The following is a 27,219-nucleotide window of genomic DNA, read 5'->3' as shown; positions in this document are numbered from 1 at the left end:
TGAAAAACTGTAATCTTAGGTCGTCAGCAAATTCTGAGAAGTCATGAAAATTAACCTTGTAGAAGGCTTTATTTTATTTTTCACTCAATTATGACCTAGTGAAAGTGTTTATTTTTAAATTATTACATTTGCGTCACCTTCATTGCAGAATCTCCTTGGATCCTTGGTTAATAAGTAACTATCTCATCTAATTATTGTAATGATTTGCCATTCACTTGCGACTTGAAGTAAAAGGTCAATATAATGTAGCCTTACATCTCCCAAATCATATTAAATGTTAATGAAAGTAATTTTATTTCCAAACTGTTTAATTCAGATGGAAAATCTAAAGGACAATTAGTACATGCTGTCTTCTGTTTGAACGCCATACCAGTTGAGAGGTGGACTGAACCTCACAATGATTTTTACCCTATATAATGGCTTGAATCTTTTCAAAAGGGATTTGTATCCTGAGGCCTAAGTTGGGTACATAAAATGAGAGGTTTAGTCTAGTGATCCACATGATTATAGCCCAATTCGGTCTTGATTAAGAGGTGTTAATACCAGGTTCACTTACACAAAAAATAGATCTTCTTAGGGTTCCTAATGCTGGCGGGAGCGGGTGGGGAATCAAGGTTGAATTCACTTGCTAAACATTTGTAGCAAGAAGAAAACATTTGTATTTTGTTGGGCCTGAAAATTTTGCTCAGAGAATGCTGACAAAGCAGGAAAATAGTTTGGAAAAAATAAGATTGATGGTAGGTCTGAAGAATGTTGTCTGGGCTGAATAAAGCCTTCTAGGGAATTGACAGTGGGAAGAAAAAAGATTAATGAAATCGTCCAAAGTTTTTATGAGACTTCTACATCTGGGCCCTTAGTCTGTGAGCATTGAACAGCCTATGTTTTAGAACACTTAAAGTTTAATTCAGAAGATGAAAATGATGCGGACTTTACATTCTGTCACTAATAGGAAGAGAAATTTGGCAAAGATGAGGATTAGGGGAATAACACGCCAACACAAAAAGTTTTCTGAGATTCAAGGTTATCAGCCCTTTGTAATTAAGCCATCTGCCTTTCTTCTGCCAATGACACTGATAAGAATATAAAGATCTTTCCAACCTGCATAAGTGAGGGATAAGTTTTTAATGGTAGACAATTCAAGATCAGCTTAGATATTTAGACTACTATTTGGAACCTTTTTGAGACATATGCTTTCAATAAGTTCATGTGAAAATCTAGCAAGTCTTAAACAAATGTGATTTCTAATGAGAATTAAAGGCAAAAATAGCTTAATTTTTAGAGAGTTCTGATATTTTTCAAATCACCACAATTGCTTATTTTATTTTTTTACTTTATTTTGAGTGAGAGAGAGAGAGAGAGCACCAGCGGAGGAGTAGAGAAAGGGGGAGAGAGAGAATCCCAAGCAGGCTCCACACTTGGGCACAGAGCCCAACTCAGGGCTCAGACTCACGACCCATGAGATCATGACCTGAGCCAAAATCAAGAGTCAGACGCTTAACCGACTGAGCCACCCAGGCGCCCCAGAATTGCTTTTTAAAAGACACGTTTGAAGTTTTGAAACTGTAGATTTTTTTTTTAACCATCTGGTTCCATAACACCACATGGATGTCCTTAGGACCATGACCTAGAGGTGGCCACAGTGTTCCGATGTCCCGCGTGTTCAACACAGAAGTGTTCATTGGCAAAGGGATGTTGAGCTGCAGCCGTGGTTCTCTGTGTGGGACATCCCAATCAGCAGCAGCAGCAGCTGGGAAGAGAAAAATTCTCAGGCCCTAACCCAGACCTGCTGAATTAGAAACTCAGGGTGAGCTCATTAATGTGCATTTTAACCAGCCCTCCAGGGGATGCTGGCATACATTAAAAGGCAAAGAACCTCTGGGCTAGATTAAGACGCCCATCTTCTAGGCCTTGTTCGTGCAAGCAGAAGAGCTGGACTTCGCATTTGGTAAACCTTCAGAGAACTAAGCTTATTGGTAAAGAGCTTGAGTTTTTTCGAAAAGGAATTGTAAAAGCTGTTTACCCCAAGAGAGTGAAGGCCCCTGGAGCAGCTGAACCTAAGCAATATCCTTTCCCGAGAGAGTTCAAGGAGAATGAGATGGCCTCCCGTGATACAGGTACGGAATTCTCTCTCACACTGCAGTCTGTGCTAATGACATGGTTGCAGCTTAAACGGCAGGAAAAGTTTTGACTTCCTATGGAAGAAGGGGACGTTATAGCGTGGAGGTTAAGAAGGCAGACTCTGGAGGCAGACTTTGCTGGGTTCTGCCACTTTCTAACTAGGTGAGCCTGAGCAAATTACTTAACTTCTCTGGGTCTATTTAATCATCTGTCAAATGTGGGGCAGCATGGTCCTTAACACATAAGAAAGGTATTGAGTGCAGTACCTAGTACATAAGCATCACTCAACAAATAATGGCTGTCACTATTTTTATCATTGAGAGAATAGGAAATACAGTGTGCTGGCCAACTGGATGGAGCAGAAGCAGGGGTATCCCTGCTATACCATTTTTTCACCAATTTCCATGGTAAAGGTGTTTTGTTTTGTTTTTAAGATGTAGAAATTGCCATGTAGTACAGCAGTTCAACTTCTGGATACCTACCCAAAAGAATTGATAGCAAGGGCTCTGACAAATATTTATGATGAATACATAGCAGAATCATTCCCAATAGTGGAAAGGTGGAAATAACTCAAATGTCCATCAACAGACAAATGGGTAAAGAAAATCTATATATCACAATGCAACATTATTTAGTCTTAAAAAGGAATGAAATTTGGGTAAATGCCACGGATGAACCTTGAGAAAGACTTATGCTAAGTGAAATAAGCCAGATACCAAAGGACAAATATTGCATGGGTCTACTTGTAAGAGGCACCCAAAACAGGCCCGTTCATAGAGACAGAAAGTGGAATAGAGGTTACCAGGGAGTGGGGAGGAGGGAGGTGGCAAGTTACTATTTAACTGGCACAGAGATTCAGTTTGGGATGATGAAAACGTTCTGGAGGTGGATGGTAGTGTGAATGGACTTAATGCCACTGAGCGTATGCTCAACAATGGTTAAAATGATCAATTTCATGTTACGTGTATTGTACTACATTAAAAAAATTTTTTTTCGAACTACTGAGATTGATCAGAACTGGCCTAGTTGAATTGAAAGACTAGCTAGATGCTGGAGCCTGAACCCATTCTTTTTCATTTTTCTTAATCACTGAGATAACCCTTATCTTCAAACAACATAGACCACTATAGTTAACAAGACTCTGTCGTGTATTTGAAAGTTACAAGAGTCGATCTTACATGTTCTTATCAGAAGTTAAAAAAGAATGTGTGACTCGGGGAGGTAATGGATATTAATTAAACTTATTGTGGAAATCATTTCTCAATATATACATATATCATTATGTTATACACAAGATTAGTACAATGTTAAAAGTCAATTCTATCTCAATAAAATGGGGGGAGGAGGAAATGATCCAAAAAATTATCACCAAAAAACCCCCCAAATTATGTAGACCATTATGGCTTTTAAGTTTTAGAACTCTGAAGTCAAAAAAATATGCCCAACCGTCTCTTGAATTGGTGGTGATTAACAGCAAAAACAAAAAATTCCCATTCGGGGAAAAAAGTTCCCATTTGGCTTGGTGTACTGGTGGCCAAAATGGGGTGCAGTCTCCCAACATTAGTGGTACTTATCCGTTAGCAAGCCTTTTTAGCACTGACAAGCAAAGCACTAGACTCACAAAATACTCTGAACCTTTTGTCTTTTTTGATTCCCGTAAATCTCCGTAACCTATATAATTAGTCACATTCACTGATATTGCATTATGCAAACAGCAGTAAACCAAGAGCCACTCTTTGACCTTGGTTCTCACTTCTCTTAAATCCTTAACCCACCCCTACACAGACACTTATGTGTCTCCCACCCTGTGTGCCTCAGTGCCCAGCACGTCAACGGAGCCAAATGACTAAATGAACTGATAGCATCATACTTTGAGATTGGACTAAAATTGTCCAGGGAAACATTCTCAGTATGAAATATGTTCTTTCCCAGTGGAGTCTGGCTTTGGAATTGTCATGGTATCTTTCACCCTTTGCGTACTTTTGATCAGGATAGTCTCTAAATTGAGAGCTGGTCACAGGGGAGACTTTACCTCCAACATGGCATGTGAAAAAGAAATGTCTTCAGAAGCTAAGGCATGGCTGAAAGGCTGCCGAGCTGAGAAAAAATAATCAGGTTGAAAATTGGAGAGTTCACACTCTGAGATGCCATTTTCCCAAACTGCAGACGCTTATTTACAGGTTCAAGTGCTCACTGCCTTCTTCCTGGTGGGACTTTAGATCAGCTATCTCCCCTCATATTTCAGCCAAGTAAAGTCTGGCCACGTCCCTGCAGGCCGACATGCACCTTTCAAAACCAAAGACAAACTTCCTACCCTAAAAAGCCTCTCTCCCTTCCTCCACATTTCTCTCCCATACCCCCCACCCAAACACCAGTAAGCGTCAGCCTATGGATTTCCTCAACCCAATACGCTAGATGCCTCTTTTATTGCATGTTGTGGCAGGAGAGAAGGATTAAATTACCGAGGCTGTCAGAAAGGACAAGCTCTCTGCCATACATTATCATTATCACTCGCTTCTTGGGTGAAAGAAAATGCAGTAAATCCCTCAAATACAAAGCAATAAAGACCGCTGGCTTTTACTGTCATGACTGCCAGTGCCATTAACAGGCAGTGACAGCGATGTGGCACTCTTAGATGTTGCTTGTATCTTTTCTGACAGTGTGCACATAAACCTGCCAGTGACATGACATTAGATCACATGACTATTCGGATTTGACTCTGGTTTCCAGAGCCGCTTTCTTTTCCCAGGCATACAAGTGAGGTGGCATGACTTGTGTCTCGAAAAACAGCTATTTATACAAATACAGAATGGTACTAATGTGGCATATTCCTGAGTGACTTCCTCCTGTGGATTTTTTTTTTTTTTTTTGGTATAGTGATCTACGTGGATAAAGAAAACAACCAAGCAAAGAGAGACATCTTAAAAGCTATCCTACTGAAACAAGAGATGCCCAATAGAAGGTACCTTTAGCATTCTGAATTATCGCATGGCTTCTGTAAACGTAGATCTCCGTGGCACGGTGTGGCGAAAGAAAATGTACAACGAGGAATCAGAGAACCTGACTTCTCTGATTTCACTCCCTACTAGCTGTCTGACCTTGGATAAGTATCCTGTGCCTCATATCTTCTCCATCTGTAAAATGGCGGTAATAATACCATATAGGGTTGTTGTCAGGATTAAATGAGATCATATGAGTGAGATGGCCGGAATAGAACCTGACAACACAGTGGGCAATAAGTGTTCGATGTCCTCAGTGGAAGTGGGAGTAATATCAATATTATTATTTGGAATAGCTCATCAGCCTTTCAGACTAATTTTACCTTCCTATCATTGTTTAATTCACTTCATGTTATTTTGTAATGTCTTTTTATTTTTATTTATTATTTTATTTATTATTTTTATTTATTTATTTTACTTTATTATTTTATTTATTATTTTTATTATTTTATTTATTTTATTTATTTATTTGTTTGTTTGTTTGTTTGTTTTTACAAATTTGAACAGAATACTTTGCAATTCTGGTTCGGGAGAGAAGTGATACCCTTTTAAGAAGGAAGCACCCTGATGTCACTAACTTCCTGCTTTTGCGTGAGCTCCCACATTGTACAGTTTGAGGAGTTACATGAGGTGCTGCCCATCAACCCCTCTGCTGGCTCTCCTCCCTTGGTCTGGGTGGGCCCTTTATCTCTCTGTTGTCCTCTTCTCCTTGCCTTTGTGGTCCACAGATGACACAGCCTCAGAAACGGAGCTCACCCCTGCCCACCTTAGAAAGAGGCTCAAGTTCTCTGTTTTCCTAGAGGGCATGAAGTGAATGTTAAAGACATTCTATTTTTCAAAAGAGCCTCCAAACTAGCATTTGATCTTCTACGAAAGCAGACTGGAATTCTTAGTTCTTAGGATGCGATCGCAGCTTTTTCATTAACTCCTTGAAACACACATGTCAATTCTTTGGATCTCAGTTCTGAAGCGGTGCTAAAAAAAAAAAACAAAACAAAACAAAAAAACAACCCTGTTAATTAGCCTGGAGCTCCGTTTTTTCCCAGCGCGGTTGATAATCATTCTTTACCTATTTACTTTGTCTGCTTGAGCTTCTTGCAGAGCCCCCTCGCAAAGCCCCTCACATACCATCAGTCTCCCAGGGTTATCCCAGGTCCCAAGTGGTTACACAGCACTGACCATGACATCTGCTTCTCTGCAGTCAACAAGCTGGGTCATCACTGACCAGGACTGAGCTCTGTTCCCGCAGACAAGCCCTGGGCTGGACTTCCCGATCTTTTCCGTCTCACTTGTCTACCTCTGTGTTCACTTTGTTTCTGGAATGTGAGAACCTGTTAGTAGCACCCCTCAGCCGGGGAGAGCGATTGTGTTTCCTCAAAAGTGTGTATTTTTTAAAAGACAGATTCTGCTTTAAATGTAGACCTGCCTTTCCTCAGAAGACCTTCTTGTAACCAAAATAGTATTAAAAATTTTTTAAAGTCCACAATAAATGTCATGACTCCCAATGACCCATCCTTGTTTCTCCAGATTCTCTAAATGACCCCTAGAGACACAAACGTTCGTGTCATTTTGAGAAAAACCGAGAGAGGCACTGTGGGTGCAGAGTGATGGCGGGCTGACGGGGGCACAGCAAATGCCCGCAGCTCTGAAGTGTGTACCACTAACCTCCGTGGCAGGAATGGGGCCATGATGGGAGAGAATGGCCGGGCCCACTTTTCTCCCTGACGGTATCCTTTTCTTCAGGAAAAAGGAGGAGTTTGTGTTTACATGTTTCCACAGCCAAAAGACCATTGTCATTCCAGTGAATGTTCCCACCTTTTATAAATACAGGTCACATTACCCCACATTATTTAAAGTATCTGCTAGTTTATAAGAATTCATTTTCTCAAGCAGCAACCCTCTTGGGTTTTGGAGATAGTTTACAAAGCCACAGTCAGAGAAGTTTGGCCAGGGTTTCCTGACACACATAAAATTATGTACATTGATGATGAATTACATACAGCACCTTTGCATCTTGCCCCATGCTATATTTGCATATACAATATATATGCATATATTTGCATACATATTTGCATATATTCCGTCATTTTAAAATGGAACACCTGGGTGACTCAGTCCATTGAGTGTCATACTCATGATTTCAGCTCAGGTCAAGATCCAGGGTTGTGGGATTGAGCCCTGCATCAGGCTCCACACGTGGATCCTGCTTGATATTCTCTCACTCTCTCCCTCTGCCCCTCCGCCCCCCACCCACATGCATATGCTCTGTCTCTTTCTTTCTCTCTCTCTCTCTCTCTCAAATAAAAATAAATAAATAATATGGAGGTAACACATTAAAGTGGGACTTTAAAAATTATTTATGTGAGGGGCGCCGGGTGGCTCAGTCGGTTCAGCATCCGACTTCCACTCAGGTCATGATCTCGCAGTTCAGAGTTCAAGCCCCACGTTGGGCTCTGTGCTGACAGCTTGAAGCCTGCTTAGGATTCTCTCTCTCTGACCCTGCCCCACTCACGCTCTGTCTTTCTCCCTCTCTCTCTCAAAAATAAATATACATTTAAAAAAGAGAGAGAGAGAAAGTATTTATTTGAAGTCATAGCTTTGACACTGACTTCAAGTTCTTTTTTGGTTTCATTTCTTCATTTCAGCTGTTCTGTTGAGCAGCTCCAACATGACATCAGAATTCTAATATGTAACCCTCACAGGTAACCCTTCAGCCCCTCTATCCTGTTTTATACAAAAAGGAATTATTTCAGAATGAGGAAAGAATCAAAAATATTACACGATTTAAGGAGCTTTAGTGCTTTCTGATTTCCTCAATAACAGCAAGTGACATTTGAGGTCTAAATCTTGATGTCCAGCCCAGGGCCCGCCTTCTCCAGTAAGCCTTCTTCAGATGAGCCAGCCTTCAATAGGATCGTCCATTTTGCAATTCATGTAGTAATTCAAAAACCGTTTATAATCCCCTATATAGGTGTCAGGAGCTAAATGCTGGACAAGGTGAAGTCCCTGAACTTAAACAGAGTTTACATCCCACTGAGGAAGGCAGACACCAACAAGTAAACCAATTACATATTACAGTAAGTACAAAGAGAAAGGTAAACAAGTTAGAATAGAACGGTGAAGGCAGATCTAAGGAGGTGACAAAAAGCTGGATAGTGAGGGATGAGAGAACCCAGTCAGGTCATGAACAGCCTCAGGAACACCATTCCTTCCAGGCAGAGGGAGCTCCAGGCACACAGGAAGACATAGAGGTCTGTGTCTAGGACCCGGCAGAGGGGTTAGCAAGGCAGATTTCGCTGGGAAAGGGAGAGTTTTGCAGGAGGAGAGGGAGGAAGAAGAGGCAGAAGCAGCCCATGTGTCACTTCCCGTCTCACCTCCACATGGGTACTTGGCATCACCCCCCTGTGTCTGTCCCGGTCCTCAGACTGGGTCCTCTTCGGGACGCGAAACAAGGTGTCCACTCTGTTTTGGCTTAAAGCTGAGACGTAAGATGTCTTCTGTACAGTTTAAACTAAGCCAGACTGTGGCTTTTACATTATCTTAGTGCACCTTCTTTCCTTTTTAAAGCTTGACTTCGCAGTTTCTTAATTGCCTATTTGACATCTCACTTGGCTCTCTGTAGAATTCAAAACAAGAAATACTGAATGTGGGTTTCTAGCCATTTCTCTGGCATCTAGAAGGGTTCGTTTTTCTTCCTTTTTGTCTCAGAATTCTCATATATTCAGTGGAGATAAAGGTCTGCATTTGTAAAGCGATAGAGATATGATCCTTAAATATGAGACAGTACAGGAGGATAACACTTAACAATATTAGTGCGATCTGTACAACCTCTATTTTTCTGTAAGCCTTGTGGATGTACAGTGTGCATCAACTTGTTTGACTGATACAGTCATCATATGATTTGGCAATTTCAGTTTTCAACAGAAACGAGCATTCCCCAGGTCTTCTTCTTCTCTTCCATTAGAAATGTAGAAGCTTAAGCAGTCCTACGTAGATTAATACTGATAGTCATAAAAGTGGAAACACTGTGTTTACCATGTTCCAGGCACTGTTTACATGTATCATCTCATTTGAGTGCCCTCAAGAGCCCTGAGATAGGCATAACTCTTCCCATTCTACAGATACAAGATCAGAGAGGTTAAGCAATGTGTCCGAGGTCACAAAGTTAATAGTAGGAAAGCAGAAACTGGAACTCAAAATGGGTGCCCTTAACCACTCCATCCTAATCCCTCTATTTTATGCATCATGTAAAGCATTCAGTGTATCCACTTAACAGACCAGCATCTGCACTCTTGACAATTATTGTGTGAATAGGCATTGCCTTTGATTTCAACCGAAGGGATTCGTAATCAAAATGTATTGCTGACTGATAACAGGGACTCCATAAAGGAATTAAACGTTGAATACTTATTTTCAGCAAGTTAGTTAAATACTATCATGTTTACCTATAAGCGTTTGGAAAAGATTTTCTTTGTGCATATGTTTCAAGGCATGATTTCTCGGAGACTTAGAATTTCATCTAAAAATGTTACCTAAGAAACAAGTTTCTTGTCTTGTATCTGATTTGGGATGGATACGTTCTGAAAATGGTTAAAATGGTAGTTTACGAGCATCCATGGTTTAAGTTATGCTGCCAAGACATATCCAAAGAGTACTTAACTGTAAATTCCTGTCATTTGGTCAATCCAAGTGTGTTTGGCCTCAGCACAAGCCACTAATTCAAATCAGTTCCATCAGAACCTTACAATTATGTGTCTAAAAGTAAAATAAAACTTGGATGCTATGATTGTGAACTAAAACATTGCTGAAGTAACACAAACACTTCATGTAGCTCTTGGGCAGAACTACCACATTTACCTGACGTGACTCAGGATGTTACCCGGCGAGCGCCGTGTCTGCGTTTCGCAGACACATATGGTTGGAGAGACTGCTTAGTAGTCACTCTGAAGGTGTACGTTTCTATAGAAAATGTTGCATTTCTTTTGAAAACGGGGCCCTGATCTCCCTGGTCCTTCTCCACTTGATCTTTCTAACTTAAAAATAGATGTGTCAGGGCACCTGGGTGGCGCAGTCAGTTAAGCATCCGACTTCGGCTCAGGTCGTGATCTCACGGTTCGCGGGTTCAAGCCCCGAGTCAGGATCTGTGCTGACAGCTCAGAGCCTGGAGCCTGCTTTGGACTCAGTGTCTCCCTCTCTCTCTCTGCCCCTTCCCTGCTCATGCTCTGTCTGTCTGTCTGTCTCTCTCTCTCTCAAAAGTAAACATTAAAAAAAAAAGTAAAAGTGTCAAAATATGCTCAGATAGTGCGTATTAGAGCGAACATCTGGTTCTTCTCTTTACCTAGTAATTTTCTCAGATTCTAGAGTTAAGTGTTAATCAGCACTTGGAAAAGTGGACTCGTGTTCATTTGAAGGCTGGGTGTGCTATAATAATTGTAATAGTTCACGCAATAACTTATCTAACCTCATGTAATTTGCTTTTTATTGGAATAATTGGAAACTTTGAGATTTCATACTTAGTGATAAAGCCCCATTTGGGAGTTGTGTTTCATGGTGATTTTTTTCACACTGTGTGGTGATTCTCCGTTTTGTCCCTTCTCAGCATTCGCTTCACTGTGGTCAGCGACCCTCCAGAGGATGAGCAGGACCTGGAGTGTGAGGACATTGGCATAGTTGACATTGACCTCGCTGACATGTTTCAGGAAGGGAGAGACATCATCGAGCAAAATATCGATGGTATGGGTGGAAGGATTGCTCAATTTGTACAATTGCTGAAATCCAAATTCTTTATTAAAACCTTCTTTTTAGTTGGCTGCAGGGACGTTGAGTCACACGCTGGTTGAATCCTTTGCAACCCAAGCTGACTTTTTCTTGAAGCTGGAAGCTTTTCCCTACAATCCCTCCCTTCCCCTCCCCCCTCTGCCCTCCTTTCAATCAACAGAAATTTTAAAATAATTAATTGCGCTTCACAAGGAATTACTCATTTTGGTAGTGTTAGGGGTGAGTGTGTGACAACAATGTGGCCATTGGATGTTTTTAGTGTTGTTTATGGAAGCTTCCTGCTGTCAAGCCTTATTTCGGCCAAGGCATGTTATTCTGAGTCATCATTATGGTGTCTTTTGCAAGGCTTCTCTTTAATTCGGTGTCACAATCCAGTGATGGAGCCACTGCAGATAACTCCAAGCGGTACCAGTCACTTATTTCCTAGCAGGATTCAGGGAGGCGGAGAGGATTCCTGACAAAATGTACTCTCCTGGATTTTCACCTCAGAGGCATGAGTCCCATCGGTGCTTACTTTCTACCCTCTGTATCCTTACAGAACGTATTTAGAACATGCTGAAGGAATTGTGCTTTATGAATCAGACTTTTAAAAACCATACCGAGGATGGCCTGGGTTGTTCACGGTAAATGGAGAACGGAGGCCGAGCTCTGGTCTCCTTGGTCACGTTAGCGGAGCCATGTCTGGGAAGCTGTCCATGGCTTGTTTACTCCTTTATTCACGCATTAAATGAACACTTATTTGAGCACCTCTTAAGTGCCAAACACTCTGTTACACCAGAGTTCATCTGCGGTTCACACGTCAGGCCGCCTGTCCTGAGAATGTTCTAGAAGATCAAGATCAGAAGTCCAGATCAAGCCAAATAATTAACCGAATCGGAAACCTATCCTGGGAAATCCTCATAAACCACACATATCACGTGACAGTTTGTCACAACTTCGTGTAGCACAGAAAAAAAGAAAAAAAGGATGAGAAGATTAAAATGTTACCCTAAACCCTCTTACAGACAACCAGAACCAAGAGAGTCTGACAAAAATGAGGAAAATTATCTCTGCTGTATGTTCTTACTCCTTTCTGCAGTCAGTTTTGTCTCGCGACCCATCCTCTCATTCTGAGAGTCCCCGTATGGCCATACTCATCTGACGCAGCTACTGGGGCCATGTTTTGAAAGAGAGGCAAACCCTTAAACACTGGCCAGGTCAGGATTCTAACGCTGGGTTCTGTGCCAGACAAAGCAGCGAGGAGTCCCAACGGAGAGGTGTAAACTCAGGGGACCGAGCTGGGGACTGCTTGGGCCCTGTGACCTCCCGGTCTGCTCAGGTCAACCTGAGGCTTTGTATACCAAGTTGTGTTTAAAGGTTTCCTCAAAACAAGGATTTGGAATTGTCGTATGTTATCCCTTTTAGGCTTTCTTTATTCTAGCTTAGAAATTCCGATCCTATGTGCGAATCGTTTTCTTCCAGCCTTTCCACTAGGTAAACTTCAGGATAGATCATGAGTCTTAAGTCCACAAACAACATGTATGTACACATGTGATAGACCTGAAATGTGTCTCTTCAGACACACATGACAGGCTTTAAGTTTTAGATTTCTGAGATGCCAGTGAACTTTGGACTCTTATAAAGCTGTTTTCGCCTTTTCTTTTTTTTTTTTTAAGTTTGTTTATTTTGAGAGAGAGGGAGAGGGTGTGCGCCGCATGAGTGGGGGAAGGGCAGAGAGAGGAGAGAGAGAGAGAGAGAGAGAGAGAGAGTCCCAAGCAGGCCCCGCGCTGTCAGTGCAGAGCCTATCAGGGCTCGATCCCGCGAACCTTGAGACCATGACCTGAGCCGAAATCGAGAGGCGGCCGCTTAACCGACTGAGCCGCCCCAGCGCCCCTGTTTTCGTCTTTTCAACTCCTGTCTCATGTGGCCTATCTGAAGAAAAAAATCGGGTGAGTGATATTCATACTCTTCTGCTATTTTTCTCCCTAGTTCTGGATGCACGGGCAGACGGTGGAGGCATTGGCAAGCTCAGGGTCACAGTCGAAGCACTCCAGGCCCTACGGTCTGTCTACGAGCAGCACAGAGAGGACCTGGAGGCTGAAAGAAGCCGCTCCAGAGGCATCTCCTCCTCCCGAGTAAACACTCACATGAAAGCCCTGAGATGAGATCTTTGTAATCACTCTGGTGTATATAATCTATAATTCATGGGACGCGGGGAGGGGGAGGTCCGGGTCGGCAGTGTTCAAGTTTTGTATACTTTTTCATTTGTTTATTTTGCTACTCCCTCCTTCCCACGACTGCCACCCCTCGGGACTTCAGTTCTCCACCATGGGCAGTGCCTCCTCAATAATTCATACCTACATGATAGCATGAGAAAGCCCATTTGCATTTTCAACACTTTCTTATGAAGAACTGACATGCAATTCCCATTTTTATTTGTAATAAGCAAAAAGGATAAATCTGAGAAAACCTAAACATAACCTAAACATAAAAGTGTTATCCCTAATCGTCCCACTAAATGGAATGCCTACGATTAGCCTCATTAAGAGTTTTATACTGTGAAGATTTTATTAGAAGCAATATATGAAAATTACTTGGATTAATGTGTTAATCTTCCTCTTTAAAATGCTAATATCCATTTTATGCACATTAAAGCTCAGTATGCATTTTCTTTGATGCATGCAGTTTCTATCAATTAAATATAAAGAAGGAGACTCGGCACCAACTTCTGAAATTACTTCAAGTTTTTGGTTTTCTTTCTTAAAAATCACAGCTCTTCCCGTTTGTATGGTTTTTATGTATTTGCGATGGTGATACGGGATCCAGGGACGTGAAATTTATACTTTGAAAACTTAGCTTATGACATAGGAAAAAAATTATTAAAAGTATGGTTCACATTCTGATATGCTTAGTTAGACCTGAAAGGAATATCTTTTTTTTATCATTTTTTAAAATTTACATCAAGCCTTGTACAAAGGTGGGGTGGATCTGGATAACCAGATCCTCGAAAAGCCGCTCCGAAAGTTAATTTTCTAGCTTTTACCCAATCTCACTGAAGGATTTAATTGATATTTTTAATGGAGCCGTGAATCAATGCTGCAAAGGAATTGTCTCTAGAGGTCTAGGATATAATGCATTTCATTTTTTAATTTACTTTTTTATTTGTCATTTTCTTCAAAGGATTTTTATAGGCTGTGGGTTTTCACTGTTTGCAAACAGGCTATGTTCCTTCTTAAGCATATGTAAAGTATTCAGGGAGATAAGTAATTTATTAAAATCTACCTAATTTGCCGTGATATATTAAATCTCTGCTTCAGTGATCACAGACCATTTCATTTAGAGAATTAGGCATTCCCTCTTTGTGTGATTAAAGCTCTGGAAAATGAGTTCTTTGCTCCTATTTGTGAACATTCAAAGCCTGCTAATGGCAAGAAGATGGAATAGATTATGAGACAATTCATTACAGTTCAACAGAAAAAAAAAAAGCAGCTATAATGCAAAAATGCAAGTATGAATATCTGCATATAGTTTGAACCATCTGTGCTCTAATGGCTTCAATAATGACTCTCGTCTTTAGGAGGCTTTGAAATGACATCCGTACAATATTAATTTGTTGATGTACATTGTGGGACCAGTAGAGTACGATCTGACCGCAGAAATCTATAAATTCTGTCTCTACCATTGGGCCTCCCTGTCTGGGGCCCGCCATCTCCAAGAAGAATCTTGCTCTCATCAGACTCTGCAAATCTTCATAATAACTCATTCCTCTGGAACCTTCTAGAGACCGCAAACATCTGCAGACTAAACCTCTCCAATCCTAGTAAACAGCCACATGTTTGTTGTCACTTCAGCTGGCTCTGAGCTCATCTTTTTGGCCTCTCTTTCTAGCTTTCTTTGGCTTCATGCAGTTACGGTGTCATTAAGGCCCATAATATTCCCTGCAGTAATTTAAAACAGCCGGATTATACCCTGGGATTAACTGAGTGGTTTTTGAGACATTTATTGTGGTATTCTCCCAGGAGGTTTGTATTATTGTTTTAAAACGTTACATCCCAAACTAAATACCCTTTCTGCGGGGAAAAGAACCGGACCGCGCTGACTTCTTATGATCTTTAAGTGGAAAGGGGGAGTTTTTATCAGGAATCTTCTGAGACCTCGTCAGTCGGGGGGAATGTATACCTCAGACACGATTAGAGAACCAGCCGTGTTTCTGTCACATTCACGTTTGCTTGTATAGATTATCAAAGGTCTCTTTTCTAGCCTTAAAAAATTTCACCTTGCAACCACGTAAATTTTTACAAGTCTCCTTTTCTTAAGTAATTGAATAGCTGCTGACACATTTTCAAGTGGGTAAGTCGTACTGAATGCCATCATGGGGGTGCTTCAAGTGGGTTTCGGAATCAGTTCGAGAAGAGTTTTTTATCCTGTCTCGCACTGACCAGAGTCCACTGAAAAAAGTTCATCGCCTTTTGGATTATGGAGCAACGGTTTTCTCTTGGCGAGCCAGGCCTGTTCCATTCAGTATGGCTTGGGGGACAGGGTGCGGGCAGGGGTGCCGACACGGGCCTTGCCACACAAATACACCAGTTTAAGGCCACGCTTCTGTGAACTTCCAGCCCTTGGTGTAAACGTACACAGTCCACTCAGCACTTTCCGGGGCTGTAATGCTTTTAGTTTGGAAATATAAATAGAGATGTGATGTGGTATGTGGGAGAGTGTCTTTTACATGGTTTTCTGCCTACTGTAGTAGAAATGTCAAATTCCCAGCCACTGTCATGAGAAGCAGTTGACAAAAATAAGTTTTATGGTTTACAGTGTGGTTGACATACAGAACATTTCTCTTCACTCTCAATTTCAACATGTTTTCCAAATTATCATGGTTTATTGCCATTTAACTTAAATTAGTTTTTTTTAAGAATAAATAGAGAATATATTTAATCAAATAAAGAACAGCCATGTTGAAATTCCGCCGTTCCCGCCGTTCACTCGGTACCACGAAACACAGATCATTTCTATGTGTTGGGAAGAAGAGTAGGCTCAGAAGTGGTCACGTGACTTGGGGGTTTCTGCTCACACCCATGTTCCCTGCAACAAAACATAAATTATTTTAGAAATCTGACATCAAGAGCTGTGACAATGAAAACCACTTCTTACACATGTTCTGACAAGAATCTGATTAACATTTTTGTGGGTATGGAAAATAACTTTTTTTAGTCAGACTGCCACTCTTGCTGCATTTAGAAGGATTTCCTTCTTCACTGGATACAAAAACGTGTTATCATGTCTGTGAACAAATATGAGAATAAAGTGTCGTCTTTGTGTGGTACAAAACAACCAAGGGAGAGCTCTGGGGATATAAAATTATTGAGTGATTGACAATATCAGGATAATAATTCATCCCTAACTATGAGAGTACATTTCAATAAGTCACTCATGCCTGAAGGCCTCTGACTACCTTGACAAAGAAAAACTGAACCCGTGACTTATTATAGATTGGACAACATGCCTAATTAGATCCCTGAATGGGAGCAAACATCTCTACATCCCCTTTGTTCAGAACAAAAACAACCTCCAGGTCAACCGGAAAGCTCCAAAATATCAAAGATGTAGAAACAAGTGTTTTAAAAACTGAAAATACAGAATTAGAAAACATCTCCTCATCCTAATCTCTTTTATCCTGCAAGATAGATTTTTCACGTCCATTTCGAAGAGCCACCAGCGGACTGCACTTCACAGTCTAACCTGGAAAATTGGGCCCATGCTCTGGTATTGTGACACCTTTTGTTCTTACCCTTTCGTTTTCCATGTAACATTGACTCATGTCTTTAAACTGTGTTTTTCCTCCAGTTGTTCTGAAGTAAAATCTGGTTCTCTCAGACTTAGAATATGGCCTCTTTTCTGTGGTGGATGGCATTGTCTTCTGCCTTTTGCCCCTCCTCACTCTGTTGAGATTCACCTTCTTCATCCCTGTAACAGCATCACCCCTCTCTTTACTGAGCACCATTAGTTTCCTTTATAAATCAAATTCACCCTCTTGATCTTTCTATTTCTGTCATCTGTTCTGTTTACACATATTCATTCAACTCAACATTTCCTCCCACCTGTCTCCCTCTACTCATTTTTAGTTAGTCAAGTCACATTTTTTTTCCTTTCTCTTCTCTTGGTGCTACTTCTTTAGATACCAGCATCTGTGACAGCTCCAATGGCATTCCCAAAACCTGCCCTTGTGTGACGACTTCTCTTAATTTACTGTGATGGGGGGGGTGGGGGCACTTTTAATCAACCATTATGAAACTGAGCAAACAGCAAGCTAATTTTTGTGTCTTTGCTTTTGTAGCGAAGTAACAGAGGCTGGAACTCAAAAAGCTCTCAGGAATCACTGGTAAGGAGCTGAAGCATAAGGAAGTTTTTTGTTTTTTTTTTAAGGAAATGTGTCATTAAATCAAGCTTTATGTGGCATAAATGTGTTTTGTCCTAGTTACACGTGCCATCATTAACAATAGGGGAAATTAGATAAATTTAAGGAAAAAACTGAAGAGACTATACACAACCCAAGATTAGGGAGGCTTTTCTAACCAAGAGAGCAAAGACAACCTATAAAACAAGAGATAGATGTCTTATGTAAACATCGAGGCCAGGTAACACAAAACAGAATTCAAGGTGGAAAACGAGAGACAAGGACTATTTATACCGGTAAAAGGAAAACAGGTCAAAGACATAATGAACTTGAACAGTTACACACCTAACAGTACAGCTTCAAAATATGAAGCAACAACCTGACGAAACTGCGGACAAAATATTGCGGCCACATGAGTTTTACTAGATTTTAATTCTCAGAGAGTGATAAATCAAAAAAGGTGTTTGTTTTTTTTTTAAGTCTAGAGGATGTGTTTAATATGTTTACCAACCTCAAGCAAATATAGAATGCAAATGGAAAATTAAAAAAAAAATCAACCATGTACTCAGCCACAAAGGAAGTCTCAATTTCCAAAGAATTGAAATCTTGTAGACTGTTTCTCTAAGCATAATGCAGTAAAATTAGAAAGTAGTAAAAGGATAATTAAAACACAATCCTATCAAAAAGTTAAAAAGATGTGTTATTGTTCTGCATCCTAATAGGACAAGAAATTACCCGTTCCTACTACATAACTAGGAGAAAGAAAGTTCTATGGACTTCACCTTACATGTGAGTGGAGGAAATAAACCTCAGCTCAGAAGCCCACACTAGAGGAGGAGCAAGGCAAGGGCTGAGCATAAGAGAAGTGAGTGTGACAGGATTCTAGTGGCAGCAGAACTCAGACAGCATCAACTCAAGGTCCCTCAGGAGGGCGAGGGCATGCTGAGTGGGGAAATGCTGAGAACACGTCCAAGGCCTGGTGGGGCAGTTATTAGCTACTGGAAAAATGAAAGAAAGGCGCTTGAGAAGTACATAGGACCAGAGGTAGTAACCTTGGGAAGACATCTGGAAGAGAGGGAAGCACTTTGACATGGGGAGGTATCCTTGGAGACGTGATAGTGAAATGAAAGAAAGAACCAGCTGAAACTATGGGCCCCAATGAAACAAGATAGTATCACTAAATGGTATTATCATTAAAAAGAAATAATTTATTAAAGAAGCTTCACTGCAGCCACAGAAGAGGATAGTCTTGAGCTAAGAAACCCTGTAAGCTACCCAAACCTCTTCCCGGTCTATTGGATTATCCTCTCTGGCTTGTCCAGGAAAATCCAAAACAAATCAGTTTTACTTAAACTGCCCTGTATCCATATTGCATGAGAAGAGAAAAAGAAACCTAATGATGAATTTGATGGTTTGGATTAGCCTTCCTGTGAGAACAAGTAGAAAATCTGACTTTATATACACACACACATATTATATATGAAGTGTTTGGAAACATCGAAATGCCACCAGCTACCTAGGCTATAGGAACTCACAGGAACAAGATGTGGGAACAGAGGAAAACCAGAAGGTGAGCCAGGCATTAAAGCCAATTTGCTTCTAGAGGCATCTGCCAATTTGAAAGCATGAGTGAGAAGCTGAACAGAGCTTTCAACAGATTCATGGGACTTTGAAGAACAAAAATTGGAAACTTAGAGTCCACCAAAGACAAGAATTGAGAGCCCCCAGTAAATCCTTCAGGCTCAAATCATTCCTGCATTTTTTACGTACAATGTTTAGTACACATTAAAAAAAAAAACTAGGCACGTGAGGAGACAAGATCATGTGACCGAAGACTAAGACAACAAACAAGTGAAATTGCCTCAAGTAAATCAGAAAAAGGAGTCATCATCCATGAACCTCAAAAAAAAAAATGTTTAATATGTTAATAGAGTTAAAAGACAATCTTAAGAAATTTGACATGGAAATGGATGTTCTTGACCGAAACCAACTGGAAATTTTATAAATGAAAATTACAAATAAATTAAGAATTCACCAGGTGAGTCTAACAGCAAATCAGACACTGAAAGATGACTTATTGAACTGTGAAAAAATTTATTTTAAAAAAATATTTATTCCGGGGCACATGGGTAGCTCAGTCAATTATGCATCTGATTCTTGATTTTGCCTCAGGCCCTGATCTCATGGTTCATGAAATCGAGCCCTGTATCAGGCTCTGTGCTCTTAGCACAGAGCCTGCTTGGGATTCTCTCTCCCTCTCTGCCTCTCCCCACACACGCACATGTGCACGCTCTCTCTCTCGCTCTCTCTCTCAAAACAAATAAACATGAAGAAAAATACAGATATTTCATCTTTTTAAAAAAAATATCCATTCTTGGGCGCCTGGGTGGCTCAGTTGGTTAAGCGTACAACTTCAGCTCAGGCCACAATCTCTCAGTTCATGAGTTCAAGCCCCATGTCAGGCTGTGTGCTGACAGCTCCGAGCCTGGAGCCTGATCCGGATTCTGTGTCTCCCTCTGTCTCTCTCTGCCCCTCCCCTACTCGCACTCTGTCTCTTTCTCTCTCTCAAAAATAAATAAACATTAAAAGAAATTTTTAAAAAATCCATTCTGATGCATGGAAAGTAACCAAAAAAGGGGAGGGTGGGTATTACAAGACATAGGAATGTATGGAAAGTTGTACCTATAATTGAAGTCCCAGGAGAGGAAAAAGAGGATTAGAATCAATATTCCAAGAGATAATGACTAAGACTTTTTCAGAATACATATGAGGCACAGATACAAGAATGACCTCATTCTGTATGCCCAGGCTTGGTAAACACAAAATCACTGAAGACACATCCTTGAAAAACTGCTGAAAACCAAAGGAAAAAAAAAGTCTTAAAAGCAGTCGGAGACCTAAGACAACACTAAGACTGAGAGCTGACTTAGCTGAGACTCTGGAAGCCATTAGAAAATGGTATTAAACCCTTCTTGGGCCCTACCTCTTCTCCCTCCTTTATTCACAAACCACCCCAGGGGACTTGACCAATGGGAGCCAGGAACCAGTGGATAAATACTCCCCCTCTCCATGCCTCTGGCAGACAGTTCTGAAGTACATTCTATAGGGATCCGGCAGGAACAAGCCCCATCACTCACAGAAATGATCAGCTTGCCAATACAACTTTGCATTGGCTTTTCCGTTTCATTTCTCCCAGTCCCTCCTAAATTCTGGGGTCATTTCCCAAATAAAATTCCCACATGCCAAGTCCTTGTTCCAGGCCCTGCTTTGGGGGCACCCAGGCTGAAAGTAAGTACTAGGAGTGGCCCTAGAAAGCAGAACATTAGGATGGGACTCTGAAAAGGGGTCACTGACTAATCAGATGGTAAAAAGGATGACAGTATTTATGGCAAATGGTGTGATAAGCTCTGGCATGTGATAGATTCTTGATGACAGTGGATTAAGGTCAGAGCAAGGGGAAAGTGAAGCATCAGGTTATCAGCTTATCTACTTTACTAAATTTACGTGCTACTTCAACTTTTTTTTAAGCTTAAGAAAAACTTCAGTAAATGACAAACTCCAGAAGGCATAAAGAAAACCAGCCCTGATGCAAAAGAAAATATAATACCATATTCCAACATGAATTAATTACCATTAAACAAGCAATTGCAGATGCTGGGAGAATACATAGATCAGGGATTTAAAAACCCAAAATAGAAACTGACAAACTGGAACTAATGGGAACTGATGTTAGGAAAGAAACGAAAACTTAACCTTGAAATGACTGAACTAGAAGGTACCTGAGAGAAAATAAATATGGCTGAAAGTCGACGATGGAAGGTAATGGGTAGAAATGGAAGGAGCCAAGAAAATGAAAGAGGCAAAAAGATCCCGTGAGAAAATGAGAGACAGATAATAGGCAAACATAAGTGCAGTTACAGATGCCAATGAGAAAATAGTGAAGTAGGACAAATATATAATACTATAATTCAAGAAAGCTTTCCTGAAGTAAAAGTAGACCTGAATCTACACATTGAAAGGGCCCACCATGGAGGAAAATTGCTTCTAAGTAGTCAACTCTGAAACGTATCTTAATAAAACAACTAGACATTAAAGCCAAAATAAAGACAAAATAATCCTTTCTGGTCCTCTAGGCAAAAAAAGCAAGTATGTATGTATGTATGTATGTATGTATGTATTTAATTTAAACTTAAATTCAAGTTAGTCAACATACAGGGCAGTCTTGGCTTCAGGAGTAGAACCCAGTGATACATCTCTTACATATAACACCCAGTGCTCATCCAAAAAAATGCTCTACCCAATGCCCATCACCCACCCAACCCATCCCCCCACCCACCGCCCCTCCAGCAACCCCCAGTTTATTCTTTGTATTTAAGAGTCTCTTATGGTTTACCTCCCTCTCTGTTTTTATCTTATTTTTCCTTCCCTTCCCCTATGTTCATCTGTTGTGTTTCTCATATTCAACATACGAGTGAAATCATATGATATCTGTCTTTGACTTCTTTCGCTTAGCATAATACACTCTAGTTCCATCCACATTGTTGTAGATGGCAAGATTCATTCTTTTTCATCGCTGAGTAGTATTCCATTGTATATATACACCACATCTTCTTTATCCATCCGTCAATGGACACGTGGGCTCTTTCCATAATTTGGCTATTATTGATAACACTGCTATAAACATTGGGGTGCATGTGCCCCTTTGAATCAGCATTTTTGTACCCTTTAGATAAATTCCTAGTAGTACAATTGCTGGGTTGTAGGGTAGTTCTTTATTTCATTTTTTGGAGGAACCTCCATACTGTTTTCCAGAGTGACTGTACCAGTCTGCATTCCCACCAACAGTGCAAAAGTGTTCCCCTTTCTCTGAATCCTCACCAACATTTGTTGCTTCCTGAGCTGTTAATTTTAGCCATTCTGACAGGTGTGAAGTGGTATCTCATCACTCATTATCAGGGAAAAACAAATCAGAACAAGTCTTTTATAATGAAAATGAAGTCAGGTTGGCATTAGATTTCTCAAGAGCAACTTAGGAAGCAATGCCTTGGTGAAATAGTCTTACCAAGGTAAAGTGTGAACCAACGATTTTTAGTTCAACTCAGCTAATCTTTCAAATATCAAGGCTATAGAAGAACAATTTTCATCATGGTGAAATTCATATAACACAAAATTAACTATTTTAAAGGGAACAATTCAGTGGCATTTAGTATATTCACAATGTTGTTCTATCTAGTTCTAGAACACTTCACTCCAAAATGAAACCCTGTATACATTAAGTATACCCTGTATACCCTATCAGCCCCCTCCCCAGCCCTTGGCAACCACCAATCTGCTTTCTGTTTCTATGTACTTGCCTATTTTGCATATTTCACACAATATGGAGTGATACAATATGTAACCCTGTTTGCCTTCTTTCACTTAGCATACTGGTTTTCAAGGTTCGTCCCCATTGGAGCATGGATCAGTACTTCATTCCTATCTATGGCTGAATAACCTTCCATTGGATGGATAATCAAAATTTGTTTACCCATTCCTCCAGTGATGGACACTTGGGTTGTCTCTACCTTTGGACTACTGTGAATAGTGCCACTGTGAACGTTTTTGGTGCAAGGATTTGCTTGAGTACCTATTTTCAACTCTTTTGGGTGTAGGTCGAAGCGGGTCATGTGATAATCGTATGTTTAACTTTTTGAGGATGTGTTTCCTACAAGAAATGAACCATTTTACATTCGCACTAGCAGTATACAAGGATTCCAATTTCTCCACATCCTTGCAACATGCGTTACTCTCCCCTTTCCATTTTTAATAGCCAGGAGTGTGAATTGGTATCTCATCATGGTTTTGATTTGTATTTCCCTAATGACATTGAGCATCTTTTCATGTGCTTGTTTACAGAAAAACAATTGCAGACATGCAAGAATTCAGGGAATATTGTACTCGAGCTCTTTGTGAGGAATCTATTAGAAGACCACCTTCATCCAACTAAGATGTGAATGAAGAAACTGTTAGAACTAGTGGTAAGCATGAACTATATTTTACTACAGATCTTCTACCTACCAATATATATACCAAGAATAGTATATAGAAGTTATGTGCTCTGATGAAGTAGATAATTTTTTCTAGTAAGAGAAAAAGGGGAAAAAATGGAAAAGTAACATAAACTCATTAACTTCACATAGATTATAGGTAAGGACCAAAGACACCATGTAAAGCAGACAAACCACATAGTAGAAACCTAAATAAAGAAAACATGAGCATTATATAAATATATTAGATAACTACTAAAACAAAAACACAAGTCATTTTAATCACCAACATTTTTTTTTTATTAAAAAGCAAAGAAAACAAACCAGATAATGAAAACCACATGGTAAATATCCATAGTAAATGCAACACAAGATAATCAGACAGGGCTAAGATCAAGTATTTAAGTTGTAACCATAAGTGCGAATGGTCTGAACAAACTTGTGAAAAGAAAACTATTTTCAGATTGTCTTATAAGACAAAACTCAACTCTATACTATAAGAGATACTTCGAAAACAAAGTGCAATAAAATTTAAATGATGGGCCAAACTATGCCAGACAAGTGCACATAAAGCAAGCCAGGATTGTGAACTTGATATCTGACAAGACGAAATTCGTGAAGGGAAAAGTGCTTAATGAGACAAAGAAGGACACTTTAATAATAGTGAAGGCCGTACTTCACCGTGAAGATACAAATGGTATCAATAACTGTGCATCAAATAACACAGCAGCAACCTTCATAAGGCATAAATACAGGAGATAAGAGAAACACACGGAAGTACATTAATTAGAACAGACTATAGAACAACTCTCAGTTCAAGACAGGGCAGATTGGAAAAGAAATTATACACACACACTCACACACGCATATATAATCTAAACAACATAATCCCAAGGTAGATCTTATGAATACATATTGAACCCTTTACCCTTATGAAAGAGAATATTTCTTCTTTTCAAATACATGTGGAACATTCATGAAAATTGGCCATATGTGAGATCACCGAGAAATTTTCAATAAATTCTTTCAAATAAAAATAATGCAAACCAACAACATTGTCTTATCACAATGTAATAAAATGGAAAATAAAATCAAAAGGCACAAATTCTTTTCCATCTGGAAATAAAATGTTATTAAGCAGTTCCTTAGTCAATGGAGAAATATAAATTGAAATTGAACAGTTTCTTAGAAAAATAATGATTATGAAAAACCCTGTATATCCGAATCTTTGAGATACAGTTAAAGCAAAGAAAATGCATAGATTAAACATAAGAATGAAAACAAAAGTGTAACAAATGAAATATCTATCTCAAAAGTTAAAAGGGGGACAAAAAGTAACTCTAATGAAAGTAGAGAGAAGGAAATAGTAAAAATAAAAGCATGAATGAGTTAAAAACCAAAAGTAGAATTAATAAATAAAATACTTCTATGAAATAATCAACAAACTGGACCTAATCATTATAAAAGAGAGAAATCACGAGTACAAATGAAAATAGGATGGGGCACCTGGGCGGCTCAGTTCGTTAACCGTCCAACTTCAGCTCAGGTCATGATCTCACAGTTCATAAGTTCAAGCCCTGCATCGGACTCTGTGCTGACAGCTCAGAGCCTGAAGTCTGCTTTGGATTCTGTGTCTCCCTCCCTCTCTGCCCCCCCCCTTTTATTCTACTCTCTCTGTGTGTCTCAAAAATAAATAAATATTAAAAAGAAGATAGGACAATGGGAGATTATTTGAGTTATTTTTAAACATCATGAGTCTAAATTGCATAATTCTTCGAAAATATTTTGAAAATCTAGATGATATAGCTAATTTTCTGAAAAATACAGCTTTTCAAAATTGAGCCTGGTAAAGAAAGAAAGCTTGAAAGATCAATTTCCACAGAAGAAATAAAGTATTATAATACTAATTCCAAAAAGCACCAGGCTCAGAAGGTTTTACAAGTGAATACTAATAGCCTTCAAAGACTAGATCATTTTAATGCTATTCAGAGTGTTCCAGAGATATAAAAAGAAGGAAAACTCCCCTAATCTTTTAAAGGACTGTATACATCAGAACAGCTTGAGAAGGATAGGTATTATCTCTGCTTTAAATGTCTGGTAGAATTCCCCAGGGAAACTATCTGGTCCTGAACTCTTATTTATTGGGAGATTTTTGATAACTGATTCAATTTCTTTGCTGCTTATGGGTCTGTTCAAGTTTTCTATTTCTTCCTGTTTGAGTTTTGAAGTGTGTGGGTGCTTAGGAATTTGTCCATTTCTTCCAGGTTGTCCAGTTTGTTGGCATATAGTTTTTCATAGTATTCCCTGATAATTGCTTGTATCTCTGAGGGATTGGTTGTAATAATTCCATTTTCATTCATGATTTTACCTATTTGGGTCATCTCCCTTTTCCTTTTGAGAAGCCTGGCTAGAAGTTTATCAATTTTGTTTATTTTTTCAAAAAACCAACTCTTGGTTTCATTGATCTGCTCTACAGGTTTTTTTAGATTCTATATTGTTTATTTCTGCTCTGACCTTTATTATTTCTCTTCTGCTGGGTTTGGGGTGTCTTTGGTGTTCTGCTTCTATTTCCTTTAGGTGTGCTGTTAGATTTTGTATTTGCGATTTTTCTTGTTTCTTGAGATAGGCCTGGAATGCAATGTATTTTCCTCTCAGGACTGCCTTTGCTGCATCCCAAAGCATTTGGATTGTTGTAGAACACATCCAGATGGCCAAACAGGCACATGAAAAGATGCTCAACATCACTCCTCATCAGGGAAATACAAATCAAAACCACACTGAGATATCACCTCACGCCAGTCAGAGTGGCTAAAATGAACAAATCGGGAGACTATAGATGCTGGAGAGGATGTGGAGAAACAGGAACCCTCTTGCACTGTTGGTGGGAATGCAAACTGGTTCAGCCACTCTGGAAAACAGTGTGGAGGTTCCTCAAAAAATTAAAAATAGATCTACCCTATGACCCAGCAATAGCACTGCTAGGAATTTACCCAAGGGATACAGGAGCGCTGATGCATAGGGGCATTTGTACCCCAATGTTTATAGCAGCCAATTTCAACAATAGCCTAATTATGGAAAGAGCCTAAATGTCCATCAACTGATGAATGGATAAAGAAATTGTGGTTTATATACAGAATGGCGTACTACTTGGCAATGAGAAAGAATGAAATATGGCCTTTTGGAAAGAGTTATGCTAAGTGAAATGTCAGACAGAGAAAGACATGCCATATGTTTTCACTCTTATGTGGATCCTGAGAAACTTAACAGAAGACCATGGGGGAGGGAAAGGAAAAAAAAAAGTTAGAGAGGGAGAGGGAAGGAGGCAAACCTAAGAGACTCTTAAAAACTGAGAATGAACTGGAGGTTGGTGGGGGGTGGGAGGAAGGGGAAAGTGAGTGATGGGAATTGAGGAGGGCACCTGTTGGGATGAGCACTGGGTGTTGTATGGAAACCAATTTGACAATAAATTTCATATTAGGAAAGAAAGAGAAAGAAAGAAAGAAAGGAAGGAAGGAAGGAGGAAAGAAAGAAAGAAAGAAAGAAAGAAAGAAAGAAAGAAAGAAAGAAAGAAAGAAAGAAAGAAAGAAAGAAAACTGTATATATCGGGGTGCCTGAATGGCTCAGTCAGTTAAGCGTCCAACTTCCGCTCAGGTCATGATCTTGGGATTTGTGTGTTTGAGCCCCGCGTGGGGCTCTGTGCTGACAGCTCAGAGCCTGGAGCCTGCTTGAGATTCTGTGTCTCCCTTTCTCTCTGCCCCTCCCCTTCTCTCTCTCTCTCTCTCTCTCTCTCTCTCTCTCTCAAAAATAAAGGAACATTTAAAAAACACTATAACAAGTCATGATCAAGAGGTTTTTATTCCAAGAATGCAACATGGCTCAGAAGGTCTAGAAACACAGCCAAAAACAAAGAAGAAGTTGGAAC

At 39.9% G+C, this 27,219-nt stretch overlaps 1 protein-coding gene across 12 annotated transcripts in view; it reads left to right on the top strand.

Moving 5' to 3' along the window:
- RPGRIP1L (RPGRIP1 like) overlaps positions 1-27,219 on the top strand; it is a 122,699-nt gene that overhangs the window by 77,661 nt on the left and 17,819 nt on the right. For 2 of the 12 annotated variants that reach the window (XM_042968299.1, XM_042968298.1), the window contains 4 exons: positions 4,996-5,080; positions 8,089-8,194; positions 12,864-13,009; positions 16,563-17,226. In XM_042968299.1, coding sequence (XP_042824233.1) covers positions 4,996-5,080; positions 8,089-8,194; positions 12,864-13,009; positions 16,563-16,881 — 656 coding nt within the window. In that variant the 3' untranslated portion in view covers positions 16,882-17,226. Of the gene's footprint in view, positions 1-4,995; positions 5,081-8,088; positions 8,195-10,716; positions 10,851-12,863; positions 13,040-16,558; positions 17,257-17,993; positions 18,007-23,166; positions 23,289-27,219 lie in introns of those variants that run through there. The other 10 variants (XM_042968300.1, XM_042968301.1, XM_042968302.1 and 7 more) reach the window with 10 other exon arrangements.

This window comes from Panthera tigris, chromosome E2 (assembly GCF_018350195.1).
Source record: "Panthera tigris isolate Pti1 chromosome E2, P.tigris_Pti1_mat1.1, whole genome shotgun sequence".
NCBI lineage: Eukaryota > Metazoa > Chordata > Mammalia > Carnivora > Felidae > Panthera > Panthera tigris.
This window is presented reverse-complemented; position numbering and strand designations above follow the sequence as displayed.